General features: G+C 28.6%; 4 protein-coding genes and 3 long non-coding RNA genes across 15 annotated transcripts; 5 read left to right on the forward strand and 2 right to left on the reverse strand.

Annotated features, from left to right (window-relative positions):
- The first annotated feature begins 1,189 nt into the window (after positions 1-1,189).
- On the forward strand, positions 1,190-3,927 carry LOC100872771 (mitochondrial tRNA-specific 2-thiouridylase 1). Of its 5 annotated transcripts, none has more exons than XM_086914453.1 (8): positions 1,190-1,553; positions 2,014-2,211; positions 2,289-2,454; positions 2,520-2,704; positions 2,797-3,023; positions 3,096-3,263; positions 3,407-3,634; positions 3,710-3,927. In XM_086914453.1, exons 2-8 carry the CDS (start codon positions 2,136-2,138, stop codon positions 3,848-3,850), a joined length of 1,191 nt encoding a protein of 396 aa, XP_086770579.1. In that variant the 5' UTR covers positions 1,190-1,553; positions 2,014-2,135; the 3' UTR covers positions 3,851-3,927. The 5 variants fall into 5 exon arrangements, with proteins under 5 accessions (XP_086770579.1, XP_086770580.1, XP_086770583.1 ...); XM_086914454.1 differs by having other exon boundaries at positions 1,242-1,553; positions 2,120-2,211; XM_086914457.1 differs by having other exon boundaries at positions 1,493-1,629; positions 2,120-2,211.
- Positions 3,928-4,120: 193 nt separating this feature from the next.
- Positions 4,121-11,461, forward strand: LOC100867052 (neprilysin-4). Of its 3 annotated transcripts, none has more exons than XM_031917053.2 (16): positions 4,121-4,402; positions 5,326-5,437; positions 5,535-5,731; positions 6,218-6,363; positions 7,307-7,458; positions 7,600-7,853; positions 7,935-8,192; positions 8,275-8,477; positions 8,656-8,835; positions 8,911-9,122; positions 9,219-9,441; positions 9,509-9,685; positions 9,777-9,939; positions 10,089-10,298; positions 10,368-10,474; positions 10,629-11,461. In XM_031917053.2, exons 1-16 carry the CDS (start codon positions 4,297-4,299, stop codon positions 10,902-10,904), a joined length of 2,976 nt encoding a protein of 991 aa, XP_031772913.2. In that variant the 5' UTR covers positions 4,121-4,296; the 3' UTR covers positions 10,905-11,461. The 3 variants fall into 3 exon arrangements, with proteins under 3 accessions (XP_031772913.2, XP_086770576.1, XP_086770575.1); XM_086914450.1 differs by having other exon boundaries at positions 6,221-6,376; positions 7,326-7,458; XM_086914449.1 differs by lacking the exons at positions 4,121-4,402; positions 5,326-5,437; positions 5,535-5,731; positions 6,218-6,363 and adding an exon at positions 6,561-6,701 and having other exon boundaries at positions 7,916-8,192; positions 8,263-8,477.
- On the reverse strand, positions 11,443-21,255 carry dsh (Segment polarity protein dishevelled). 3 transcript variants are annotated; one of them, XM_086914451.1, is made up of 11 exons: positions 20,728-21,255; positions 20,217-20,286; positions 19,635-19,887; positions 19,315-19,497; positions 19,027-19,237; positions 18,755-18,883; positions 18,459-18,673; positions 17,798-18,289; positions 17,480-17,728; positions 14,488-14,688; positions 11,443-13,856 (listed from the first exon to the last, which is right to left on the reverse strand). In XM_086914451.1, the coding sequence occupies exons 1-11, from the start codon at positions 20,886-20,888 to the stop codon at positions 13,816-13,818; spliced, it is 2,205 nt and encodes a 734-aa protein (XP_086770577.1). In that variant the 5' UTR covers positions 20,889-21,255; the 3' UTR covers positions 11,443-13,815. The 3 variants fall into 3 exon arrangements, with proteins under 3 accessions (XP_086770577.1, XP_012343107.1, XP_086770578.1); XM_012487653.3 differs by lacking the exon at positions 14,488-14,688 and having other exon boundaries at positions 13,155-13,856; XM_086914452.1 differs by lacking the exons at positions 11,443-13,856; positions 14,488-14,688 and adding an exon at positions 14,891-16,216.
- On the forward strand, positions 14,511-15,432 carry LOC147656560 (uncharacterized). The gene is made up of 2 exons (XR_015294197.1): positions 14,511-14,638; positions 15,159-15,432. It is a non-coding gene; the product is annotated as an uncharacterized LOC147656560 (long non-coding RNA).
- Positions 20,975-22,273, forward strand: LOC116414515 (uncharacterized). The gene is made up of 2 exons (XR_004225060.2): positions 20,975-21,968; positions 22,042-22,273. It is a non-coding gene; the product is annotated as an uncharacterized LOC116414515 (long non-coding RNA).
- Positions 21,739-26,264, reverse strand: LOC105735729 (adenosine deaminase). The gene is made up of 4 exons (XM_012487744.3): positions 25,954-26,264; positions 24,295-24,886; positions 23,258-23,581; positions 21,739-22,845 (listed from the first exon to the last, which is right to left on the reverse strand). The coding sequence occupies exons 1-4, from the start codon at positions 26,159-26,161 to the stop codon at positions 22,446-22,448; spliced, it is 1,524 nt and encodes a 507-aa protein (XP_012343198.2). The 5' UTR covers positions 26,162-26,264; the 3' UTR covers positions 21,739-22,445.
- LOC147656561 (uncharacterized) lies at positions 24,786-26,759 on the forward strand. The gene is made up of 3 exons (XR_015294196.1): positions 24,786-24,917; positions 26,027-26,090; positions 26,201-26,759. It is a non-coding gene; the product is annotated as an uncharacterized LOC147656561 (long non-coding RNA).
- Positions 26,760-27,137: the final 378 nt, after the last annotated feature.

Genomic DNA, 27,137 nt, shown 5'->3' on the forward strand with positions numbered 1-27,137 from the left:
TAATATGTCCGGAATCACATGGAATGTAATTGCTACGAAAAATCATTTTTGAATATAATTAACAATGACAATTACAATTGTAAATTTCTTGAAATTTTATTTTTCTACAGTTATCGTTCAATTACGCTTTCTAGTCGTTCAATAACAATTTAAATTTCATAAAATTTTAGAATTGAAATATAAATTTCAATTTGTGTTTTTATATCTGTTATATATTGATACATTTTCAAAAAAATATTGTCGTAATATATACTAGATTGTATATATTATGCGTAGTACGTTAATACTTCAGATATAAAGTGTTTGTTACAAAACAGCTAATATCTATAGATATAAATACATTGAAAAAAAGAGTATACGAATACTCTCGAACAACATACCGCCAAAGTTTCATTCGAGCACTTCTTCACAATATGAACTTTTCATAAGTCACATTAGAAAAAATAGTTAACAACAATAAAACTTCACACTTTGAAACTTCTGTTTGATCAAATACTATTGTGATCTTTAAAGCATATGGAATTTTAATTACGCTATGTAAGAATGGTAATTTAACACAATTAATGGGATATGTATAACTTTTTATAAATTAGGATAATAGCGCGAGACATTTTATGCGAATGCCATACTACGTAAAAAAAAAACATAGCAACCAAATAGCATGATACGTACAAAATCGCGTACACTATTTTTAACAAGATGTTTTCATAATAATTTCATTCCTTTGGTTTCCGGTTAATATACTTTCATCATGTAAATTCAGCTATTGTGATAAATTACACAAGAAAGTTTAAATGAGATATCTTCAGAAAAAGTTGCATCGCGTCCCGATGAAATTGAAGAATTGTAAGGTGCCTAATGTGTTGTAAGTAGATACAGCCCTGAAAATTGTAGCGGCGAAGCCGCCAAGAGGCGCGCGCAATCCACGAAATATCCAAGCGTTTCCCCGCGGCCGACATCTTCGCGCGGCCAACAGCTGTTCCGAAAGGCGAGCGAACTCCCCATCATAATCTGGGTCATGGAAACTGCGCAAAATGGGTTGCACTTGCACCAAAATCGCGCATTTCTTCGAAAACCGGTGTATCGTTTCGAGAATTTCGTCTAATCCAATAGACTGAACTAGCACGCGATACGTTGTTATCCACACTATAAAATGCCATTCGAAATATGCAAGCTCCTACGACCAGCCGTTGCATATCTGTCAACGTGCTTGACTGGTTCTCGACGAGAGAGCCGTGCGTCGATTGGCCAACGATTTTCGGACATCGACCTACGCGCGAGCCTCGAAACGTGCTAATCACAGGAAGTGTACAAACGATATTTCATCAAATATACACTACATGCACGTGAAAAATCACGTTCTATCCTTTATTCAGATTCAATCCCGCAAAATATTTTTCTATCAAACCATTCGATATCGTTTAACACGTCAGGAGCTAAACACAGTCGCTCATTCGTTGCGCACGTAAAACGTAATCAGAAACTATTGAACACGTATATGTAAACCACGTGATAGATTCAGTACTTCTTTAACCTTTATTATTTGTAAATTTGTAAGTTCTTTTCAAAATAATAATATATATTTGTGCACATGTAATCAATATATACACAGTTAAAATTATATGAATGGTTGAGTGGAAATGAAATACAATATATATTATCTTAATTTTATTATACAATCTTCATGTATATTTTTCATCTCATTCTAATATCATTTAACATATCGTATCGATTAAGAAAAGATCTTTGTTTAAAAATTCTCTTTTGTAAAATTTTTTTTATTATATATTATGTAAAAAACCTGTTTTCAATCATTTTTTGATATATTGATTTTTGACATATTATTGTTTCAAAAAATTTTTAATATTAATATAATTATATTATATTTGAAGAAATTAACACATAAATTTATGTTTGATATTATCAATCGTATATTTAAACAAATGTAAACAAAAGTATTTTATTCTGTAAAGAATTATTTTTTATATAATATTTTATGCATCACTTTAATAGATTCCTTAATAATCGAGATAAATTAAGATGATGTAAAATAAAATTGAGAGAAATAAAAAATTAAATAAATTAAAATATTTGAATTATTTAAATATTTATACTATAGTAAAATAAAATTTAAAATGTTTAAAAAAATAATTGTGGGTATATCTGGTGGAGTTGATAGTGCTGTGACAGCTTTTCTCTTAAAAAATAAAGGTAATATAAAAAAATAAAGATTCGAGATTATATATTAATTTACAAAAATAAAATTATTGATATTAATATTTTTAAAGGATATGATGTCACGGGAGTATTTATAAAAAGTTGGGACATTAAAGATGAAACTGGAAAATGTGAAATTGAAGAGGCTAATGAAGATGCAAAATGGATATGCAAGAAATTAGAAATCCCTTTTATTGAAGTCAATTTTGTAAAAGAATATTGGAATAATATTTTTTGGTATGTATACTTTTAAATATTGGTTATATTTTTAAAAATTGATACTTTGTTTATTTAACTTTTAGCTATTTAACAGAGCAATATGAAAATGGATATACACCAAATCCTGATATTTTATGTAATAAGTTTATTAAATTTGACCAATTTTTCAATTTTGCTCGTACGAAACTTCAAGCAGATGCTATTGCAACTGGACATTATGTTAGGACTAGTTTTGGTCCTTATCTTGAATATTTTAAATTAAATACTAGTAAGTATAATTTTCTTCTTATTAATTTTAAATAGTTATTTTAATATATCCAATAATTATTTTAAATCTAATTATTCTAAACATTTTATTAGATGTCAAATTACTTCAAGCACGAGATGTAAGAAAAGACCAAACATTTTTCTTATGTCAAGTACCTCAACAAGCATTAAGATATTTCATGTTTCCTCTTGGAAAATATTTAAAAAGTGATGTTAAAAAGATTGCTCTAGAAATTGGTTTGGATAAAATCGTACAGAAAAAGGAAAGCACAGGAATATGTTTTGTAGGAAAACGAAATTTTCAAAATTTTATATCTGAAGTATGATATAATAAATATAGAAAATTTTACATCAATTAATTTTATATTAACAACAAAATAATATATGTATAGTACATATCTGACAAACCTGGAGATTTTATAGACTTGGATAGTGGTCAGATAGTGGGAAAACATAAAGGCTTTCATCATTGGACTACAGGTCAAAATGTGAAACTTGGAGGCTCCCCAATTGCATACTATATATATAAGAAAGATATTCAATCAAATAATATTATTGTAGTATGTATGAAACAAATTTTATATATATATATATATTTATATATATATAAATAATAATAAATATAATAATAATATATATAAATAATAATAAAATTATTTTTTTTCTAAATTATATGTTCATATGTATTAATATGTATCAATAGGTGGGAGGTACAAATCATCCAGCACTATATTCAGATTTTATAATAACAGAAACTCCTTACTGGATATCATCAGAACCCAGTGAACTTAATAGTTATTATAGAATGTTACATTGCAATTTTTGCTTTCAACATAGAGATGCATTAATATCTTGCATAGTTCACAAAAATTTAAAGAATCAATTAATGATTCATATTAATCGACCTTTAAGATCACTTACAGAAGGACAGGTATGACTTCTTTATGTTTAATTTTTTTTTTATATATAATATTATTTATTTTATAATAATATTCGTTTATTTCAGTTTATAGTTTTATATAAAGGAGAAGAATGTTTAGGTAGCGCTGTAATTTCATTCTGTGGTCCATCGTATTTCTTTCTAGAGCAAGAAATAATGGATTATAATAAATTAAATGAGAAGAAAATCACGAATGTGAGTGTATAATATTTGTTCGTATTTTCTAATGATACAATGTATATTGTAATTTATTGAAAAAAATAAACTATGTTTTAATATTTTAACATAGTTTTTTTAATTGAATATTCCTAATTTAATTTTCTAATTTTTAATTTATACATCTAAATTAAAATCTTTTTTTCTTTTCTCTTTTACAGTAATTTATCATTGATCAATTTTGATCCTTGACTTTTCAAATATAATAACAAATTTATTTTTTGTGCAATTATTAAACAAAAGAAAATCATTTATAGAAGTAATCTGAAATGAGAAGTAAAAGAAATTTTTTCACACATCCATACAGAATCTTTGGTTAATCCATCTCGTTATCGAAAAAATGACGAAATAATATCATTCTAGTGATCAAACCACAGACGTTAGTAATCTCTCTTTAATTCTCTTTTTAAAATATTACACATCAAAACTCGTGAGAAATGATGACCGCTGAAGAAAATGAAATTTATGGCTGTAACATAGTATATTGGAATTTCTTATCAAATCATGAAGATTGTATTAATAGAAAGAAACCACAAATTTACAGTAAGTTAATTCGAAGTTAATATATACTGTAAAAAAAAAAATATATATTCCATAATATTGTTAACATTTTTCATTAAAATATTTTCCATTTCACAAAGTTGTGCAAATTGCAAACAGAGATTCTCCACTCGCAAGTAACGATATCTCGAGTGTCCTTGCGGAAGAAAACTTGAAAACGCGTTTGCATATGGCAATGGTAATTGGCGCGCTACATAACGGATGAAAAATCGGAACTACCTCCTGCTCCGTTAGCCTTTTGAAGTTCCATCTTAAAACGGCAATCAGTATTGGCGATGAGAAAAGACTTAATAACGTTCAGGTCACGTGTAGAATGTAAAACAGCGCGACGCGTTATTGAACGATAACTGCAAGTTATTAGGGTCGATTGACGAGTAACTGGACGTAAGGAGTGCGTAAAATGCCTCTCGCGGTGTGCGTGCACGTATAGAGGACCGTCTCGATTGTTGTTGCCATCGCCATTGGCGTTGACCGCCGACGTTACATATGGAAATTACTCTCGTACGAATGTTGCTAGGACTAATTTGGCTATACGTGCAATGTTACATTAACATTCGTGCCGAGATCAGAGCTGCACAATAGCTTCAGTCTGTTCTCTTCATCACGGGCGCACGGTGTCAATATTCCGAAAACTTCGTTCACTCGATCCTATCGAAATTTTGAAAATTTCTTCTTTTCCATCTCGGTTCGAATGTCTTTTCCTCGAATCGACTAAATGGAAATGTAAAGTATCGTAAAAGAATCAAGAGCACGGTCATTGTGAGTGACTTAAGGATAAATAGATTCGATTTCGTTTGTGATACGCGAGTGATTCGCAAGTGTGATTCATGACTGCGCGATGTGTTACGATGAAATAGAATAGGTAGAATAATCAGATTGAGAAGAAGGGGTCGACTTGCTTTCAGACAAGATGAGAAGCGCGAACAGTTTGGACCAATATAACGACGATGACTTCTTCAGCGGTGGTCCCTGCCCTTCTTGTCGCTTAGCCATTAACAAGGAAACTGGTCGACTCAAGTTCGTAAGATGTTCAAAATTAATTACCGATCGTTAATATAACGAAAAGATCGGAAATAAAATCGGAATATTGGAAATTTTTGTTTTGATATCGCAGGTGGTGCATGGGCGGAAACGATACTTGGCGCTTCCGAGTGAAATTAATGCTCCTGATTCCCGCCGTGTTATTGCCGATCACTATAATTTTCATCGCCCTCTCGAGGTCACAGGTGATTGGCAAAACTCCTTATCATCGTACGCATTTGATCCACGCGACTAAAAGACAGGACGAGAGAACCGAGGAGACTTTTCCGCGTAAGTCTATTGCCAGATATACATAACGATGTGGTCATAAAATGAACTTGATATTAACGACGTCCGGTTCGTTGGTTGCTCGTAGAGATTTGAATAGCAGAATAAAGTGCGAGATACGTGGCGTGATTTATCGATTATTGTCAGAGAAAAATAATTCAAATAACACTCGGAAGATGGTATAGCTAAAATTGTTCTTGAGACTTCTTAGTGTAAGTTGTTTCAAGTTTGCCATTGCAGGTGTTTTCAAATTTAATCGTTTTCCTGCCCTACTATTTTAAATATTTTAAACAGCTTGTTTTAAAATTTCAAAAATATATCGATAATTCTATAAAAGGTATTAAATGTAAGTCAAGAACAGGAAAATGAATATATATATATATAAATCGTAAAATTATGTACGAAATTATGAAGAAATAAATTTTTTGTCAAAATTTTATAAAAATTAATGGAACAAAGAGGAAGTATATTATTCTTAGAAATTGTTAGCAGCGACCAGCCGCAGCGAGATAGAGCGGGTAGAAGAAGAGGAAGAAGATAGAATCCTTATACCTGAAATGAAAACTTACTACGCGCCGATGGAATCTCTACTTTCGCCACGACAGCTTCAACGACGCAAGAGAGACCTGGATGGGGTACATTATCCAAAACAAGCAAATTCAAAGCGATTCTACAATGCGATTCTACAGAACGCTCTAGCTAACTGATACCATTTTTTCTTCCTCCGCTTCTTATTCCTTCTTCGCCCTTTTTCCATTTTTTCCAAAAGAAAAAAAAAAAAAAAAAAAAGAAAAAAAAAGAAAAGAAAAATTACACACATACACATAAAAAAATTAAAAATCATCCTTCCTTCTTGAATCTACGATCGTTAGCTTCGAACAAAACATAGCAACGAACACACACCACAGTGGCCCGTCAATTGGCGAAAAACAATCCCGAAGAATAATTAATTTAGAGTACTTATTACGAAAGGGTAATTATATAATATTAGATTAATTATAAGTAATTATTTTATGGTTGAATATTTTTTCTATAGAGATGTAGGTATATACAAAATATTAATATGTCAAGTAGAAGACTGCAAGGACTTGGCGTCTTTTTACCATGGAGCGCCATTGTGGTCATATTAGAATATACCGAATGAGAATTAGTGGTCAGACGATCGTGTATCGCTGTATTTTTATCAATACATTAAATTTTCTATCTTTTAGATATTTTTGAAGAATATTAATAGAGATGTCTTCGATGGTAAAAACTTTTCAAAAGGAAATGAGCCACTTCGGATAACAAGTGTCGTGCGCAACGACGTTAATTAGAGTTAATCAACATTAAATTAGTGTTACTGGTGTACTGTATAAATATCGATCGCCTCACTACCAATCGTCTCTTTTCGTGCAAGGTCAATTAAATTTGACATATCTTTTATCCCTTGCCAAAATAACTTCGAAATAAAAAAACGCATTATTTATAAAAATACACAATCTATTCATCTTTCAATTTCTATGTTCTCATTTAACTTTTTATTTTAAAAAATAATATCGCAAAAATATTATTTCTGTATCGAATAATCTGATATAGGATCAAGCAATAGAAGTAGACTACAACACTGAAAAATCAAATGATCAAAATTCCGATGAAAATTTGAACAATTTCTTGGATGATTACTACTCTGAGATGGATGCCGATGAGATTAAAGGAAAATCTGATATACAAACTAACGATTATCGAGAGTAATTATCAATTCTCATAAAATATTATAATTGTATTTCATTTTCGTGGTTTCTTTTTAAATTTAAAAACAAAAAACAAAAGAAAACAAATTTCTACCAATGCGATTATTCGAACTTTCTTCAAAAAATTTTCTTTCGCAGATATGGCGAGTACACCCATGACTCTCATAAAAATGAAGAACTACGCTCCAAGTTCTTCAAATACGACAATATTGAAGAACGTTCCCAAGACGAGTCGGACGAGGGCGAACAAGGTGGAAGACATCAAATTTCCATCGATGACTCGGATTCCAGTTTGCCAATTGATGATTATCAACAGGAAGACGATACTCATACGGATTTCCACGCGTTTTGGAAAGGCGAAGGAAACGAGTGGGCCATCAGAGAGGCTCAAGGTACATTTTCGATGTTGTCCTATTAATTACTCTGCGTAATTGCTGCTCATACGCTTTTTAAGAAACAGATATTCGCCGCAGCAAAAATCATGCTCAAGTATATGGACAAGAGTACTGATCCTTGCGAAGATTTCTACCAGTTTGCTTGTGGCAATTGGGCGAGACACAATCCTATCCCTAAAGACAAAGCTGCCTATGATACGTTCGAAATGATTAGAGAATCATTAGATTCTGTGTTGAAAGAACTTCTTGAAGAACCTATATTGAAAGAAGTTATGTTGAATACGGATGATGCTATAGTCAAGGCTAAACATTTGTTTCAAAGTTGTATGAATTACGGTAAATTTTTTTTCAATCGGATATCTTTGTTTATTAATTTTTATTAAATGAATGTCAATTTTAACACGAGACATGTGGCTAGAGATCTTGGAGCAACGCATGGAACGGCCGCTTATACAACTTTTAGATGAACTTGGTGGCTGGCCTATATTGAGACCCAACTGGGATCCAGAAAAATTCGATTGGCTTCTTTTGGTTGCACAATTGAGGCTTTATAATAATGATATCCTTATTTCGGAATGGGTTGCACCAGATATTAAGAACAGCGATCAATATGTTATACAGGTAGAAACTTTGAATCCTTCAAATTTTTTAGATAAGAAATTACTTAATTTTTATAAAGTAGTGACAATCGATATTTTATACAATATTCGAATGTTATATATTTTCTATTATATTTTTTATTGTTATACTTCTATCTTTACTTATTAAAGTATTAAATTTAAGAAAAGTTAAATTACAGTTCGATCAGACATCACTGGGTTTACCTACAAGAGATTATTTTCTTCAGCCATCGAATATGATTTATCTGAAAGCTTACAAAAATTATTTAATAAAAATTTCTACTCTTCTGGGTGCATCTTTGCAGAATGCTACTATGGACGCTGACGAATTAATAGAATTTGAGACGAAACTTGCCAAAGTATGTATAAATTTCAATTCTTCTAATTTTTTTTATCTAGTTTGATTGTTTAGCAATTAACTTTGTATTTCGTAGATCACATCATCTCCTGATGAAAGAAGAAATCTTTCTGAATTATATCAAAGAATGAGTATTGGAGAACTAAGGACTCTGATACCTCAAATTAATTGGCATCGATATTTAACCATCGTTTTAGCTCGACCAACTAATATTTCTGAACCTGTTGTTGTTTATGCGATGCAATATATCCAAGACTTGGTAAATCTTCTTTCAAAAACTAGTCCGCGGTAAGATTTTTTAAATGTGAAATATGATTTAATATGAACTAAACATTGTTTGAAAAATTTAATTTTAAATAATTTTTGTGTATATTTTATTTGCAGAACTATCGCAAATTATCTTCTATGGCGATTCGTTAGACATAGGGTAAATAATCTAGATGATCGATTTCAAGAGGCTAAGCAAAAATTTTATTATATTCTCTTTGGAAGAGAACAAGCACCCCCCAGATGGAAAAATTGTGTAGCACAAGTGAATTCCAATATGGGCATGGCTGTAGGGTCAATGTTCGTGAAGAAATATTTCGACGAAAAGAGCAAAAACGATGTAAGAAAATTTTTTTTTCTCTTTAATTAATTAAATATTTATCAATTTGAAAAATTTTTCTATATAGACATTGTCTATGACTCGAGAGATACAACAGTCATTTAAAGAGCTCTTGAATCAAACTACCTGGATCGATGACGAAACGAAAGAATTGGCCACCGAGAAAGTGAACGCGATGCTGTTAAGAATCGGCTATCCTGATTTCATTTTACAACCTGAATTGTTGAATGAACGTTATAAGGATGTAAGAATAACAAAGTTGATTTTTTTTTTTAGATTAGATAATTGATAGACTCGTTGTTACAAATATATTTAAATATCTGGTCAACTTTTAGATCGTGATCCGTCCAGATAAGTATTTCGAGAATACATTAAATATTTTACAACATTTGACCAGGGTGGAACAGGATCGGCTTGGCAGCCCTGTTAACAAGACCCTCTGGAATACCGCACCAGCAGTGGTCAATGCTTATTACAGTCGTAGCAAGAATAGGATAAGTCAGTATAATTTCTTTAATAAAAACAAAATAAAAAAGAATCTATATATACAATTTTATATTATCATTTTTCTTTTCTTTCAAATATTAAATAAATCAAAAAAAATTACCAATTAATTGATTAATTACTAAATCACTTTCCATCCTCAGTGTTTCCAGCTGGCATACTACAGCCGCCCTTTTATCACAGATATTTTCCACGGTGTTTAAATTACGGTGGAATAGGAGTTGTAATTGGCCACGAAATTACGCATGGCTTCGATGATAAAGGTCGATTATTCGATAAGGATGGTAATCTACACAGATGGTGGAAAGATGAAGCTATTTATGGATTTCATCAACGTGCCCAATGTCTTATCGGTAATCAATGAGATATTGATCTTTTTAGCTTTCTTTTGAACATTGTTCGAATATTATTCAATCTTTTAGACCAATATAGTCATTATATTGTGCCCGAAGTTGGAATGAAGATTGATGGAATGAATACGCAGGGGGAGAATATCGCGGACAATGGTGGCATTAAACAAGCTTTTCGAGTAAGCAATTCCTTTCTAATTCAATCTTTTTTTTTTTTTTTTTTTCTTTTATAATTATATTTAACAAAGAAATTTATGAAAATTCTTCAAGATACTGTTAATAATTATTTTTTATGTTAAAATATTAATATTTCTTATAATAACATCTTTTAAGGCTTACGAAAAATGGTTACGGTTAAACGAAGATGCTGACGAAACTCTGCCCGGTTTGAACGCGACCGGAAAGCAATTGTTCTTTCTCAACTTCGCTCAAGTATGGTGTGGCTCGATGAGACCGGAAGCTACTAGGAATAAATTAAAAACCGCGGTGCATTCACCTGGCAAATTTCGCGTAATCGGTACCTTGTCAAATTCGAAGGATTTCGCGGAAGTATTTCATTGTCCTCTAGGCGCACCTATGAACCCAATTAAGAAATGTTCCGTTTGGTGATGAACAATGTGCTTGTTATTCTGCTAGTTTCATCGTCATATCGATCGTTAGTCGATTTAAATTAATCCGAGCAACATGATTGAAGAAAAAAAGAAGAGTAAAGGAATGGATTGTTCGTTGCTCGATTAAGCGAAGGAATTTACATCACGATGAAAATTTCATCGTTGAAAGAATATTATAAAACGAAACTGTAGTATCGTGCTTTCAATTGTTGTTGATACTATATACGGTTAGCATTAAAATTAATAAAATAAAAATATAGAATGAAGGAAATGAAGAACCGGAGGAAATAATGAAGATAACCATTGTTGAATAATTATAAGTTATCATTTAACGAATAAGGAGCATGCAACGTAATCGAGAAATACGATTCGTATTGCCAAAATATGTTGTGCAGTAATAAAATAATTCTTTTGCGCTACTTAGGTTTGATCTGAAGTATCGCGTAATGGAAAAGCTTCGTAGATGTTGAAAACAGCTGCGCTGTTCAGTTGTGTTAAGAATGAAATTGTAAGACAAATACCAAAGACAATAATAATTTCAGACAATCATAAAAATCTTTACAATCTATTTCCCTGTATATCCACACACTACTACATGTATTGAATTCTTTCGTCGTTCTATTTTAGCTTACACTTCCTGCAGATCTTTACCTGACCTTGCGGAATAATCTGAGCTTCGTGATTATTCGTTATCATCCACGTAATCGTACATACTATGGATACAAACTCGTTTCACGTTATATTATTTTTTCCCCCCCTTTTTCGCAGAAGAAAAAAAGGGGTAGAGAAATTTTTCTCAATATTCATAATCTGGCATACCAATGTCTCGCAATGTTTCCACGAAACACACACACGAAGAAATCGTTTATTCAATTTAGCGAATACGTCGCTCTCTTTCTTTTTTTTTTTAGTATTTCACTTTTTTCTTCTTCCTTTCTTTTTTTCTTTTTTTTTTTTTTTTTTTTTACAAATTTCTTAATCTCACATAATTATAATAAATAGTGTAAAAATCGTTGAACATCGCAAATAGGGTATCGACGACATCGTGTACGTGGTCATAGCTTTAATAAAAAAAGTCCGCAAACATTTGTTTCGCAAAGGGATAAAAAATACAAGGAATGAACTATCTGTCTGTAAATGCGATATCGATTGACTATCTTGTCGCCTTGTACTATGGTACTCTAAGTGACATTAAAATATTTCAGTCAGAATAGCATTCAAATGCATCTCAATGAGTAAACTTTCGATTCATTCGATTCATATTGACTCGTCGAGGTTTACTTCTTTTTTTCTTCCTTTTTTAAAATTCTTATAGTGAGGGAGAAGACTCGTGGTTGCACACGATAATGCAATATTTATCACACTTATTCGTATAAACTTGCACACAAAAAAGGAGAAAAAGGTGTTTCACCAATTATACAATCCTATCTTTACAATTTATTTACGTATTGCCTTCCCTTAACGAGTAATTGATTAAAGTAGTATGGAAAAATAAAATCGTACATACATAATGTTCTCAATTACTTAGTATAAAGCAAATTCAACGAAGCATAGTGGTGTTCATTTAAATTAGAAGAATAATCGTAAAAATATTGTTAATTATATTTTGTATATTCTGTAGTTATTTATTTGAGAATTAACGCGAAAACTCGAATATAATATTTTCATATAAAGTGTTCTGTATTATTTATAATTACAAAAGTTTAAAATTTTATTTTTTCCTTCATTTAAGCGTAAAATTCAAGTGAAACAATAATACTTGCAACATTTGTATAATATGCTTCATACTAATTAATTTTCATAGCATGAATTAACACTTGATTACATACTTGCAGTCATAAGTTGTACTAATAAATCAGGAATTTTGCGAATATCATCTTTTATTACTGACACTTTTTGCTCCTTTACCTCATTTCCTTTCTCTTTTTTCATTTTAATCAATATATGCAAAATCTTCATTCCGATTTTGCATTTCATAAATTTGATGTTTATATACCCGTATAATTAAAAGTACAGCCATATTATGACATGAGAATGAATATTCAAGAAAGAAAAATCTAAAATATGTAAAAAACAAAATTTCAATATTGTAAGTAAAAATTATCAATTCAAAAATTCAAAAATTATTTTTTACATTGATAAAAATAAAATAAAAAAATACATGTCAAATATAATAGAGAATATAGTCATGATTATTTTAAGTTAAGGAAGAAAAAGTAGGACAAGAATATTATCGATAAAACACATATATGGAGTTAAGAAGGATCCTTTTTTTCAATCTACATGCACCCTGCGTTAAAAAAGCACGCTTTTTCGCCATCGTATTTTCTTTTTCTTATACAGGATATCAATATATTTATGAGATACTTTTGATTGGTCGATTCTAGAAACTAAAACAAAAATATTAGTTGAGATTTATTTATTAAGAAGTTTAAGTTTTTATTGGATGAAGCGAAATGTAGATAGATTTCATTCTATCTAATGCAAACTTATAACTTAATAAATGAACTTCAACCGATATTTTTGTATTATCAATTATAATGTCTTTTTTCTTTAGAATTGACTTTCTGAAATCTCATGAATATATTAATATTCTACATAGATTGCATTATACATATTCTCGAATGATATTAAATACCAATGGAAATTCGATGGTCTTAAATCTATTTTCTTCTTTTATGTATAGCCATTACAAATTATATGATAGTTTAGATTCTTTATTTTCTATGACGCTTTATCAAAATTCGTCTATTAAATATATATATAAAATATATATATATATATATGTCTCGCGTTTGCTACTTCCATCCACTTAATTCAAGGTCAAGTGGAAATATACCTTAATTTCCTTTTTTTTTTTTAACTCCTATTACCATTGTTACGTATACATATTGCATTAACAAGTATCTTCACTTGTGCAGAAACTGGTACTCCAAAATGTCTTCTTCATCTGTAAAAGAGAAACGTGAATCTTATGTTTTAAGTCTCAAGAATGTTCATTTTCTAGCTGCACTAAAAGGACATACTATATTTTGGAGGAATATATAGACAATGATATATAACGAAAAAACGATTAAAATAAAGGAATACGATATGTATACAAGATATAAAAAAAATAGTATTTGCCTTGTAAATTTATGCAAGAGTAATTGCAAACTATCGGCAATACAGATACGAGACAATATGTTCTACTATTGCAAATAAACGCATTCGTAGATTTTAATCACAAATACTCGTACGATGCTGTATTTATTTGAACAAGCAGTGGAGTGCAAAAATCTCAAGACAAGTTTAAAGATGCATTGTGTTAATTTTATTGTTAAAATAATCGATAAATATTTTATTCATTAACAGAAACTTAAACTTAAATAAAGAGAAAAATTTAACCGAACGTAACATGAAGCAAGAGAATAGAAATTTAAAGATTAATTAAAATAAAAAGATAAGAAGATTACTTGTAAAACTGTCAGATACAGATAGTTTTCTAATGTTTTAAAGATAATGTTTTGAAAGATAAAGATATACGGAAAGAAAGGAATCAACGATGAGTCACTCGATGTGACAAAATAAAATACACTCACAGATATTGTCTCTGCTATTGTTGTCCAAATCGCTAGTCTGTGTACGAGTTTCCTCGTGCATACGCCGTTCTGCATCAATCGCCAGCGCAGCACAAGGCACAAAAATGACTCGATTACGTCTTTGACATGGTGTAATCCACATGCGCACAACGTAAGTTGCAAAGGAAATTGAGTCATTTGTTAGACAGAAAGCAGCACGTCCTTTTAGAGCGGCACAATAAATAGAAAATAAAATAAACCAAGTTAAAAGTATGTCTGTGAATCACAAAATTTATATTTTCAATTTTTTTTTATAATTTTTTAGAATTTGCATTTCTTATCATTTTTGAAATTCAGATGATGATGAAATTGCGTCATCTTGTAAATATTAATTTTGCATTTCTCAAACATACTGTACAACCTGTCTGCAACATAAAATATGTATATATTTTACAGAATAATATATAATAATTGATACCATAATGATATCGGTAAACCAGTTTTGTAAACTACCTTCTTAAATATCGAATTACATAATTATTTGCAGCAAAATGAAAACGTTCATTGAAATTAATGATTAAATGCCAGTGCGCAATTTTCCAATGAAATCTTTGCTATACAATATATTATGTGCTTTATCAAACTGGTAAGAAATTTTTTGCGATATATAATACCGTTATATTATTCTCTAGAGACAATACATATGTAAAAAGTGGATCTATTTATGGATAATTATAAGATGCCGAAGAAAAAGAAAAGTAAAAAAATTTTAATTGTTATTTTTGGAAAATTGCACGAATGATTAATCAACGAAATTTTCAAACATGGTTCATGTTATATAAAAAACATCAATAATATTCTATAACATATGCTTTATAAATATTAAGAAAGCAATGTAAATAGTTCATGTAAATATAAAAAGTAATAAAATCGATACAAAAAAATAAATCGATAAAAATTTTTAAATTGTTCTTTTTTTTTCTCTCAATATGAAATATTAAAAAAAAACATTGCACCATATTTGAAATTACTCTTATAATGTTATAACGCCAATGCATTTATGTGCATCGAATGCAAATATTTTCTAGCGGCATTTTATAAAAAGAATATTATTTCGATACAACGTGATATACTAAATAAAAATTTATATAATAATAACGCAACGGCAAGACGCAATTAAATGTAACAAATGTTTGTTGAAATTAAATAAGCTTGTGTGTGTGAGATGCAGAAGATAATTCATAATAATTTGTAATAATTCATAAGATAAAATGACATCAATGAACATAAACAAAGAAATGCATACACCTGGGAAGCTTGTATATATAAATTATAAGTCGCAGTTTCTTCAGTATTTTCTAACACTGATAAGATGGCACATTTAATATGAGCATAATTCGATCTATTTACATATTGTCGAACCTGTGATGCAATACCACATAACATAATTGTGAACAATTTTTTTATCATCATCAAATAACTTGAATTAGTAGGAATACAATAAAAATTTGTCCTTTACGCATGGACAATGTTTTTTAAATGATTCACTAACAATTACTCAATATACAATAGTCTTTGTAGTGTATATACTCTTTGTACATATATACGTGTATTTCTTTTTTCCTTTCTTTTAAAGCAAATTATTATTAAAAAATGAATTTGAAAAGCAATAATTAGTGAATCTTTTAATATTTCGAAACAATATCCTCTCGATTTTAAAGAAATAGCTGCCCCATTGTCGTAGACAATCCTAGAACGCAAGCAATGGAAAAATATTAATAAAAATACGTACCTTTTTTTTTTATAAAATAAGTATAATTTACATGCATTACATAGCAAATTGCAATGTTCATTACATAAATTCATCGACATAAATCGTGTTATTTACATGACCATGCTTGTGCTCTACTTCATGTGCGATCGTGCTTTACATCAACAAGTATACCATAATATATTTATAGTAAAGCGTGCAGTATAGTGTATGTATAATAATAATAATGAATTATCGATATTAAATACTGAGTTTCTCGTACATAATAGTTGTACTAGTCTCGTTATTGCTATATATATATATGCTAAACTTCAACACAACAGTTGCATATCTCATGCATAAAATCGGAAATGTACTTGTTCATTCTTTTTTATCTTTTTTCTTTTCTTTAGCTAAGCTTAATAATACGATTTTATATTTACTTTGTATAAGTTGTCTTACATAAAAATTTAATTGTATTTTATGATAATTTTATGATGTACATTACTATGTGTAGATTTTCAAATTTTACTTAAATAAAATCGATTAAATAATAAAGATAGAAGGAATTATAACCAACGGCTACAAAAACTAATAAAAATAAAATTCTAAAAATGATTCATAAAATTTATTATTGGTATGGCATAAAAAATACCTGTTTTACTCTTGTTGAATTTAAATTTTACATTTTGATGCAACTTCTTTGAACCACATTAGTATATACATTTACATGTTACATGCAAATATTTTAATAATTATTTAATAAATTTATATTTATAGAGACGAACTTTGAGGAATAACTGTCAAATACATAATATAAAGTGGAATGCAAAATTGAGACGACACATATAGATAAATTATTAAAAAAATCTCAAATATGAATTATATAAACCTGAAAAATAATAAATTGAATAGGGCAGCGAATAAATACTTTGAAATACAAAATTGGTGTTAAATATATATTATCATCAATATACAATTTTTATTAAGAGATTTTTATTGGAAGATATATTGTGAAAATAGCATTAAAAAAAAGAAAAAGAAAGATAAAGAACATTTTTTATATTAAAAACATTTCTAATATAAATTTTTATTTAATTTGATAAATAAAATGTTTCAAAGTATTCATTCGAAAATATTCAATTATATGCTGCTTTCTTTTCTAAATTTATAACTCATCTATTTACAACACCGGCATCTACATAACATCAACAAAGAATTCACAAGGATTTCCCATCGCAATGCGAAATGACTGTCTACTACCAGATAAGTCTTGTTGGTTCTGTTGATTCCCTGAACCAGTTCCTGTCTGCACAGATTGTTCAGAACCACTGGAACGACTGCGACTACCATTAGATCTCTTTCCATTTGAACCATTTCCATTGCCAGAATTCTTACTTGGCATAGTTGGCACTGATGGAATATGTAATTCAGATTCAGATGCTGAAGAACAGGATTTCAAATCGTGAATAGGTTCTTTGCAAATGTGTTCACTACCTGCACTACTGCCACCTATATAAAATATATTAGTTTAAAATATTGAATTTTTAATTATATTAGTTATATTATTACGCTCCTCACCTGATCCACTATGAACACTTTCTTCTCGGTGATAACCATATACAGTTGGTTCATTAGTGAAATTAAATGGCATTGGACTATAACCAGTTGCAGAATGAGGTGCATATGTTCCTGAATAAGGCATGTCCCAGGCATTCGGCGGAGGTAATGGTCCGACTGTATCGCAATCTAGTTTCATGCTACTCATAGCTGAACACAAATCACCAAATATATAGTAACATTGCTCGGAAAATGTTATCTTATTTACTGTATGCCTAATAAAACCAGCTTTTAGCATAAGAGATGCGTATTTTCTTGCATCGCGTCGATCAATAAATCCTTCTACGTGAGTATTAAGCCAATCCACAACATCTGCTCCAATAAATGCATTTGGTATTATTATTTTAAGCCACATACGATCACGAATTTCCAATCCTGAATCTGGTCGAGCCATCGCTCGCACTATTGTTGGCATATCCGTATTTACCGTAAGATGAAGTTCTTCTAATGGTCCTAATAAAAATAAATTTTTTATGTAATATTTGTTTATTTAATATATCTAAAATTTATTTTAGATATATTATTTATCAAATTATTATATAATATTTGTTTATTTAATATATCTAAAATTTATTTTAGATATATTATTTATCAAATTAATAATGGTTTTTTTTTGACTCACGTTCTGTATCTGGCAGTGTACTTGCAAGACTGCTTGATGTTGATGTTAATGTTGTAGCACTTGGCGGACGTGGAGGAAAACCTTCCCCCCTTATAGCAGCTGTATGTGCTACCCAAGCACCAGGATCTATAGGTCGTACAGGTTCTGTACGTGGTATTGTAAAATAGCCTTTAGGATTAGGATCCCAGCACTTTGCAACAACTAATTTGATTGGTCTGTAATATATATGTAATTCTATTATAATTCATTTTTAATTCATTTAGTAAAATTTCAATATATTATTTTTATAAACATACCCTGGTTTCTGAACTACTTCACGTAGTACTTTAACTGCTTCATCATTAGACATATTTTCAAAATTAATGTCATTTACTTGAAGGATCATGTCACCAGGTTCTATTCTCCCATCTAAAGCAACTGCACCCCTATACATTTGAAATTAATTAAATGAAAAATTTGTTATTATAAATATATTAAAAATATTTTATTGAATACTCTGTTCTAACAATTTATTATACAGAGCTTTATATAAAATATAATCAAAATTTCACTAGAATTTAACACATACCCTTTCATTATTGAACCTACATAAATGCCACCATCTCCACCTTTGTTACTTTGTCCAACAATACTAATTCCAAGGAAATTAACAGTATCCATATTCAATGAAACTGTTATGATGTTTAAGGACATTGTACTGTCTGTGATACTGCTAAAAGATGATGTTCTAGACATAGGTGGCAATCTATGACGCCTTCTTCTCTGTGGTCTACGCCGCTCTAACATTCAAATACATAAAATTCATTTTCCAATTTAAATCTCAGATTTATTTTTTTCTTTTTTAAAATATGTTTACCTAAAGTTGCTCTGTCAACTGTACTACTCATATTGGTATGTCTGCCTGTAGTTGATGTTATACGGCTACTGGCATCATCATCTGATTCTAAAAATGTTGTTGTCTCTAAATCTGAACTTAAAATAGATGCAGTCTCATAACCATGGCCTGATCTGTGCTTTGAATGGCCATTTATACGAAGTCCTAAATAGATAAATAAATAAGAATAACACGAACAAATTTTTAATCTTTATTATTTTTACTATTTTTATCAAAGAATATTTTAAAAGTTATCTTTGAAAAATTAGACATTATGGATTAATTCATAATTAATAACATACCATTATATTTATTATATTTCTCATATTTATCTGAATGATGTCTTGAACTTTTATGTAAATGATGCCCTTGTCGACTACTTGTAATACTTTCAGTTTCAGTTAAAGTGTCATCATGTGACAAAGGAGGTGGACCACGATTTGTATGACCAGGTGTCACATGATCAACACGATCATGTTTTGCTTCACTATGTGCTACTGAATCTGTGCATTGTGAAGCACCATCTGACACATTACTGCCTTCAGCAGAAACCAACTATTTGTAAATAAATTAATTTTTTTTATTAAAAATTTGTATTTCAATAATTCATATTTTATTAAACATTTTTAATAGAAAAAAAAATTTGTCAAAAAATATATGAATCTTTAAAATAATTTTTTTACTTTGATAATATATTAAATTAATTAGATTTCATATGTTTATATTAATAGATTTTTAGAATTAGCTATTGATAATTCTAAAAGTTAACATTATATTTCCATTATACTATTTTTTTGTCAAATTATATATCTATGACTGATATGAATCTTTAAAAAAAATTAAAATATAAAATTTATCAATTAGAATTTATTTAAAAATCTTACCCAAGAAACAACTCGTCCATTAAAACACGGAAGATGGGCATCATCATCTACAATCTCTTCTTTCACCACACTAATGAGCAACAAAATTTTTTAATATATCAATTATTTGACTTAATAAAACTACTCATGTATCTAATTCAATCCACTCATAAAGATTTACAAAAAACTATAATAAATATAATATAGATATAAAAAATAAAATAAAAATATAAAATTAAATACGGTTTATAACAAATTATTTAATATAAAAATATAATATTTTAATTGCATTCACATTGATACTTCAAAAAAAAATAAAAAAAATAAAAAATAATCGTCACAATCAAACTCAAAACAAGAACATTGTCAAAATGTAACTCTATCCCCAAAGCGGATACTGTTTAAATCGCAGGGCATTGACTCGAGTTGAAGATGAAAGATAATGTCTTGCCACGGTAACAATCATTAATCCGAACTATATAAGAATAAAAATGAAACATTCAAGAGACATGTGTATCGGTATGACACTCACCCAAAATCATCGTCCATAGATTTGAAGAAATACTTATAATTCGGTCGATTCAAGACATTTTTGAAGTCGGCGAGAGTGACCCTTTCCGGTGAGATGGTAAGCTTCACTAAGTAAGGAGTTTCTTCGTCGTCAATGTGATATATGATTTTAGTCTCTTCCATTGTTGGAACTTTATTATACTATGTGCATTTGCAATAAAACTGATTCACCCAAAGCTCACTAATATGAACAATTCTCTTAAACCAATATGGCGCGTCACAGTTCGAGCCAAAGCCCTCGCGCGTACAATGATTGTTCGTTCATGAAGTCTACGAGTTTATGTGAACTCCACAGTGCGTAACATTATTACGACTGCGTGCAATAAGTTACGAGGAATCCATTGACATTATTCACGAGGCTACCGCAGCGCGTATTCGTTGCTTCCGACGAGCTGAATTAAACGTCAACATTCTTGTCGACATTACACACACTCGCGACAGTCGGCTCGACACTCGACAGTACGCTCGAAGATTGGAAACGAACGAAGATAGAAAGACAATCTTAGGTCTTATTTTTACACCCTTTCAGCTATTCACTACCTCTATCGTCAGATGGCATTGCTGCACCATTGTCAAAGATGGCGAAGAATTCCGAATCCAATATACACGATATTTCTATTTTGAAGTTTATATGAATTTTGTGCAATTATAATTTTTAAATTATTTTATTAAATTCATTATTATTTTTTATACTTTTTTGGAAAAAATATGTGGAAAATTTTTTCATTATTTCAATTATTAAATCATCGAAGAAGAATTAAATCAAATTTTAACCATTAAAATTTTAATTAATTTTTGCAAGTAAAAAATTATTAAAATAAAATTTAGATAACGAACAGATCAGTTATATCAAAATCAAAACGCATAATAAAAATTTAAACAAAAAAGAAAGAAAAAAAATGTCAATATTTGCAGTATTTTTGTTATTTGATTAAGTTAAAATAAACTGATTTTTTAATTATAAGATTTTACATACTTTATATTTTTTTTATTTACAGATAATATAATATAACGATAATATATTCCGATATATGTTTTCACATAAGTTATTGATTATATTTTATCTTAAATCTAAGAATTTTATTTAGTAATTTTATTAATTATATTATAGAAAAAAAACTATTGTTCATACATTGATATATTTTTCTTAACAGGATGCATCTTTTGATCCCATTCAACTTCCGATTATTTCAGAAGCGACAGGTAATGTTTGCATTCGATAGTCGTGTATACAATACGATCACACCTTTTTAACTGTTGGGTAATTTCTACGCAGGCTCACATCGCGTCATTAAGCGTAATTCTATTCATTTTTTCCCGGACAACAAAAAAAAAGACACTATGCCGCATGGCTTTCAATGTAGCAGCCGACTTAATTATACAGTTGCACGAGCAGAAGAAAAGAGATTTTAAATGAAATTAAATCATGTATCCGTGCAAAAGATCCACAGAAACAGTCATATAGAGTAAATCAGGTTGTGTCTTTGAATAAAAAGAATTATAATGAATTGTTTCATAAAATTATCATTGATTGATATTATAAGTATCTTCGTGATAATTTTATTCTTTTAATGCGACCAAGCATAATGATACGTCTAATGATAATAATCAGAATATATATATGAATATATATTTTCTAGTATACACACATATATATATTAATCGAATAGTCATTTTTATTCATTTATAGTTCTGAAAATTATTATACGCTATATTTTTAGTAAAGATATGCCATTTTTTTTCCCAAATATCCAGGGCTTCTTTCTTTTCACGATTATTTAAACTGCTATAATAAAGAGAATTACGGGCTAATTGTTTGAGACTTCTAAGATCGGCATGTGTTGACATAAGTGCCATAAAAGCTTCGTAAAAATCATAGCTAAGAGCTCTTGAACCCCATAAACCGGGATCGTCATTAGATATTATTACTGGATATCCTTTAGAAAATAATGTTTTTGCCTGATGATTTCTAAGATCATCAACAAGTTTTAAAACTTGATTTGAGATTGGATTTATTTCGATAGCGATGTCCATTTTTCTGGCAAGTTCCAAAAGAAAGGGATGAGATGCCAGCGCATATCTAGATAGAAATTATATAAAACAGAAATGATGAAAAAAATTTCATACAGTATTAACTATATATTAATTGATCATTAATATTTGAGAGCTATTATAATTTTTAATTTTAATTATTATGATTTTCTATCTCTATCTCTATTCTTTATAATCTATATCAAACGATAAGACAAACGATAAGATAATCTTTTAGAGGTAAATAGTTTCATCAATACTTAAATAATCTTCAGTATAATTCCAAGAGATTTTTATAACTTACAATATTATATAAAACAATTTATTTTATAAAGGAATTATATCATATATTTAACATATGTATTAATACTTATTTAAGATATTTAATATTTATTAATTCAACAAATTTCATTAAATTATTAAATTATAAGAAAATTTTTTTTTATTTAGGCATCACTCACCCGTGACCAATACGTCGAGTATTTAGTAAAATAGCATCAACAAGATTTTCGTCAGTAGAAGCACCCAACCAATTTGTTTCACCAGCGTGAAAGAAGAAACTAATATTATATTGTCCAGTATTCTTCAACAAATCTGCGAAATACTCGAGCGTATGTCCTAAATCTTCCTGGCCGACCAAATCGAATCCAGCTACGAAATTGGGGTACATTTTTTTCAATTTTTTTAAAGTTTTTATATAATATTCCACCTCTTTGCGATCGACAGATCGTGCAGGAGCGTAAATTAATTTGGCTCCTACAAAGTCTGGATGATCTTCTTTAAACCTATAGAAAATTAATTTATTGCATATACTATTAATATTCTCCATATTCTCCAATAGTGGAATAGATTACAAATAAATGATAAGAAATTTAATAAGAGAACATTATTGCCAAACAATATTGAACAATTAAGTTCCTTATATAGTAATTTAAAATAAACATATTAAATATAAAAAGCATATCCATATATATTTATATATTTATATTCTAATTATTACCAACTTCAAAATATTATATTAATTCTTCTACTACGAATAATTAGTATGTAATATTAATATTATAATATATAATATTATAATTTATTGCAATATTAAAAAAAGGTAATTTATTAATATAATAATCTATCAATATCAATTAAAAAAAATTAATCTATCAATATAATATATTTTTAAATTCTATATAATAAACTAAAAATTTTAAATTATTAATAAACTAAAAAATTTTAAATATAAAATAAAAATTATATCGAGGGAAGTTTAATTTTAATAAATAAACGTATTAGAAATATCTCATTTTGAAAACTATAAAAATTTTATATACATGAGTGCAAAAATGACTATCTATTACTAATGAATGTTTAAGTATCGATAGAGGATCAATCTAATCTTATTTATTCAGACTAAAAAATTTAACAGATTTCACCAAGTATTAAAAATATATAATCTCCAACAATTAACATGCAAAAAAAAAAAAAAAAAGAAATTAAAAAAAAATACCTTCGAGTAAGTGTCTCATAGATACCAACTACATCTTCCGGTTTGTATTTGACTCCATTTAAGTCGTATAAAGTTGGTAAGGTCGATCTTATTTCAAGATACATAACATTATCCTCGTACAACTCTTTTAGAGCTTGGAAATAATAATCCTCGTAAACGGGTTTATACGTAAGCAAAGAATTTATGAATGCGAAGATATCTGTGAATTTATTCCAGGCTTTATTAATATCTGAATAGGCAATTATAGGATCATTACATTCCATCGTCATTCTTGCTTTGATCATGTTGTTCATCATCTCACCACGTACCGGGTCCTCACGTACTTTTTTTAAAAGTTCCCAGTTACATGATTTGTCAGGTAGTTGAAAGAAACGCAAATGAACAACATCTTTATCGATACAGACATATAAATTGTCACGAAACGTGATGTTGTGATATGTATAATTGCTGCTAACAATAGATGTATCATGAACATGAAGTATCGCTCCTTTTGGCATACTACGGAGTAATTGAAAGACCTTCGATCTCTCGATATTCGTTTTTACTTCGAGGAAATTTCGTGAAGGGGCAAACTGATGAGGATCTTTAAAACCTGAAAAATTTATAGAATCTGCTAAATAAAAGTAAGTCTTTTAAATAAAAGTAAAAACAAGAGGATTTTGAATTCTTGTTATTTTGCTCTAATGACAATAGAAATGGAAATAGAAACAAAAAAAATTGATAAAGAAACGATTTCCATTGTTCATGATGAAAAACAATTCTCTGTTGATCAGATATAAAGTCAATATAAGTAATAGAATGCATAGTTAAGTAAAATAATAAGAACAAGATATTACAGTCAGATATAAAATGATAGTATAGCCATCATATAATTTTCATATAATTGTTTCTTGAATCTAATATATAAATCTAAATTATGCACATATATTCATATAAATTTTTTATTTATTTAACAAAGATTATTTAACATAGAAGAAGATCAGTCGCAGTTAATAACATTTCTTTCTACAAATTTGAATCGTTTTTGAAAAATTAGTAATTATTAAGATAATTAATGTAATTTATATTTTACTTCGTATTTACGCTCTAGTTCATTCCTTCTATTGAATATAAAATTATGGAAAAAAAAAAAAAATCAAAGATTTTATCATTTTATTGAAATACATGAAATACATGTCTCTTTCATATTGATAGGGAAATTGCAAAATATTCACCGATAATTATCATAATTGAAGTACTAGCGATAAGAGTTTTCTTTAAGAGATTGATTATCAACTTTAATTTTATTTAAAAGCATTTTTATTATATTTGTATGATTGTATCTTTTAGATATGTTTGAATAATCTTAAAAAAATTATAGGATATTTTATCATTTTATTTCTTATTGTATGTATTAAACAGATTTTTGGCTTTTTACATTATTACAAATATATAGGATTACATTTATTCGAATTCTATATAATTGATTGAATTTACTCATCCGAGCTTGAATTATTTGAATTATAAGTAATAAGGAAATCGTAAATTCTTATTATATGAACTTCAGTTATTTGAAAGTGTTTATTCCTTTGTTTAAATAAGTCAAGTTTTATTGTACTCTATCGACCGAACGCGCAATTTTTCAAGATATTATTAAAATTTTAAAGAATAAAAACAAACCAATGTATAATTCTTCTTTCTTCGCTTTCATTAAAACTTCGTTGGCAACTTTTTCAACGTCGTTCAAAATCAGATTAGCACCTATCATCAACTGCAGATCGTGCTCCAATATTTTGTCTCGAAGGGATGTATAATTAGTAAGTGGAATAGCAATATTCACAGTTGCATGACCGAGCAATATCATAAATGAAAGAATAAATTTCTTCATGATTAGTGATTTCTATTTAACGAATACTCTATGTTCAAGGTAGCCGTACGAGAATAGCAATATTAGAGATCCGAACGCTTTGACTGTTTATACTCTACTGACTAATCATTTCTACCAAGATGGTTCTAACAGCACTAACAACTTTGAACAGATGGGTTGAACGCATAAAGCTGATGCTTGTTTAAGTATCAACGTTCATCAATCAAATGTCTCGATTTTTTGTCTAAGGGAGAAGGAGACCTCAAGCTGAGCATAACTGATATAGTTTTTATCTCAATCAAGAATCAGTGCATATTATCAAAAATCTTGAGATTTCTCTTAGATTTGTAACATGAAAATATATTTTTTAAAAAAAATTTGTTTAATTATCAAAAAAATATGGTTATATTCTATAAGAATATAAAATTAGTTCAATATCATACGTTGAAAAATGAAAATTTATTTAGAATTTTGTTTTTATATTGGAATTAATGAAATGTATTTACTATTCTTTTATTATTTATTAATTGTAATATTCCATTATATTCCATAACATTGCAAAAATGTAATTACACAAAAATATATTCAAATCATTATTAATAAATATTTCATATATAAATCATTATAAAATAAATATTAAGACTGAAAAAAATTAAAATATTTATTGAAAATCAATAGTGATAGAAAATTGATTTCACGAAAAAAATTTGTATCAAATAATGCTTAATATAATTGTTTTGTGGTTTTAAAAAAATATTGTATAGCACTCCATATTGTTTTTATATCTTATATAAAAATATAAAAGAAATAATATTTTAACAGATACGTCGCATACGTCGACGGTAAACTTTCCGTTCAAGCTATTTGAAATTTTCATAAAACAGAAATCTTTAAAAAAATTTATTATAAAATCTTCTAATTTATTATAAAATAATATATATCTTTTTTTTTTTTGCATCTTAAACTGCATATCTTGATAATTATAATTTTTGATAAT

This window comes from Apis florea, unplaced genomic scaffold (genome assembly GCF_048593485.1).
Source record: "Apis florea isolate Af1SG1 unplaced genomic scaffold, ASM4859348v1 contig_3587_pilon, whole genome shotgun sequence".
Classification (NCBI taxonomy): domain Eukaryota; kingdom Metazoa; phylum Arthropoda; class Insecta; order Hymenoptera; family Apidae; genus Apis; species Apis florea.

Excerpts from the sequence above, each read along its gene's own strand:
- LOC100872771 (XM_086914453.1), top strand. The coding sequence starts at position 2,136 with ATGTTTAAAAAAATAATTGTGGGTATATCTGGTGGAGTTGATAGTGCT. Across the intron at positions 2,212-2,288 it reads TTTTCTCTTAAAAAATAAAG|GATATGATGTCACGGGAGTA; the intron begins GTAATATAAAAA and ends ATATTTTTAAAG. Across the intron at positions 3,264-3,406 it reads AATCAAATAATATTATTGTA|GTGGGAGGTACAAATCATCC; the intron begins GTATGTATGAAA and ends ATGTATCAATAG.
- LOC100867052 (XM_031917053.2), top strand. The coding sequence starts at position 4,297 with ATGATGACCGCTGAAGAAAATGAAATTTATGGCTGTAACATAGTATAT. Across the intron at positions 8,836-8,910 it reads TTGAGACGAAACTTGCCAAA|ATCACATCATCTCCTGATGA; the intron begins GTATGTATAAAT and ends TGTATTTCGTAG. Across the intron at positions 10,299-10,367 it reads ACGTGCCCAATGTCTTATCG|ACCAATATAGTCATTATATT; the intron begins GTAATCAATGAG and ends TCAATCTTTTAG.
- dsh (XM_086914451.1), bottom strand. The coding sequence starts at position 20,888 with ATGGAAGAGACTAAAATCATATATCACATTGACGACGAAGAAACTCCT. Across the intron at positions 20,287-20,727 it reads TCTATGGACGATGATTTTGG|TGTGGTGAAAGAAGAGATTG; the intron begins GTGAGTGTCATA and ends GTTGCTCATTAG. Across the intron at positions 19,498-19,634 it reads GAAATATAATAAATATAATG|GACTTCGTATAAATGGCCAT; the intron begins GTATGTTATTAA and ends TTATCTATTTAG.
- LOC105735729 (XM_012487744.3), bottom strand. The coding sequence starts at position 26,161 with ATGAAGAAATTTATTCTTTCATTTATGATATTGCTCGGTCATGCAACT. Across the intron at positions 23,582-24,294 it reads TATGAGACACTTACTCGAAG|GTTTAAAGAAGATCATCCAG; the intron begins GTATTTTTTTTT and ends AATTTTCTATAG. Across the intron at positions 22,846-23,257 it reads ACTCGACGTATTGGTCACGG|ATATGCGCTGGCATCTCATC; the intron begins GTGAGTGATGCC and ends ATTTCTATCTAG.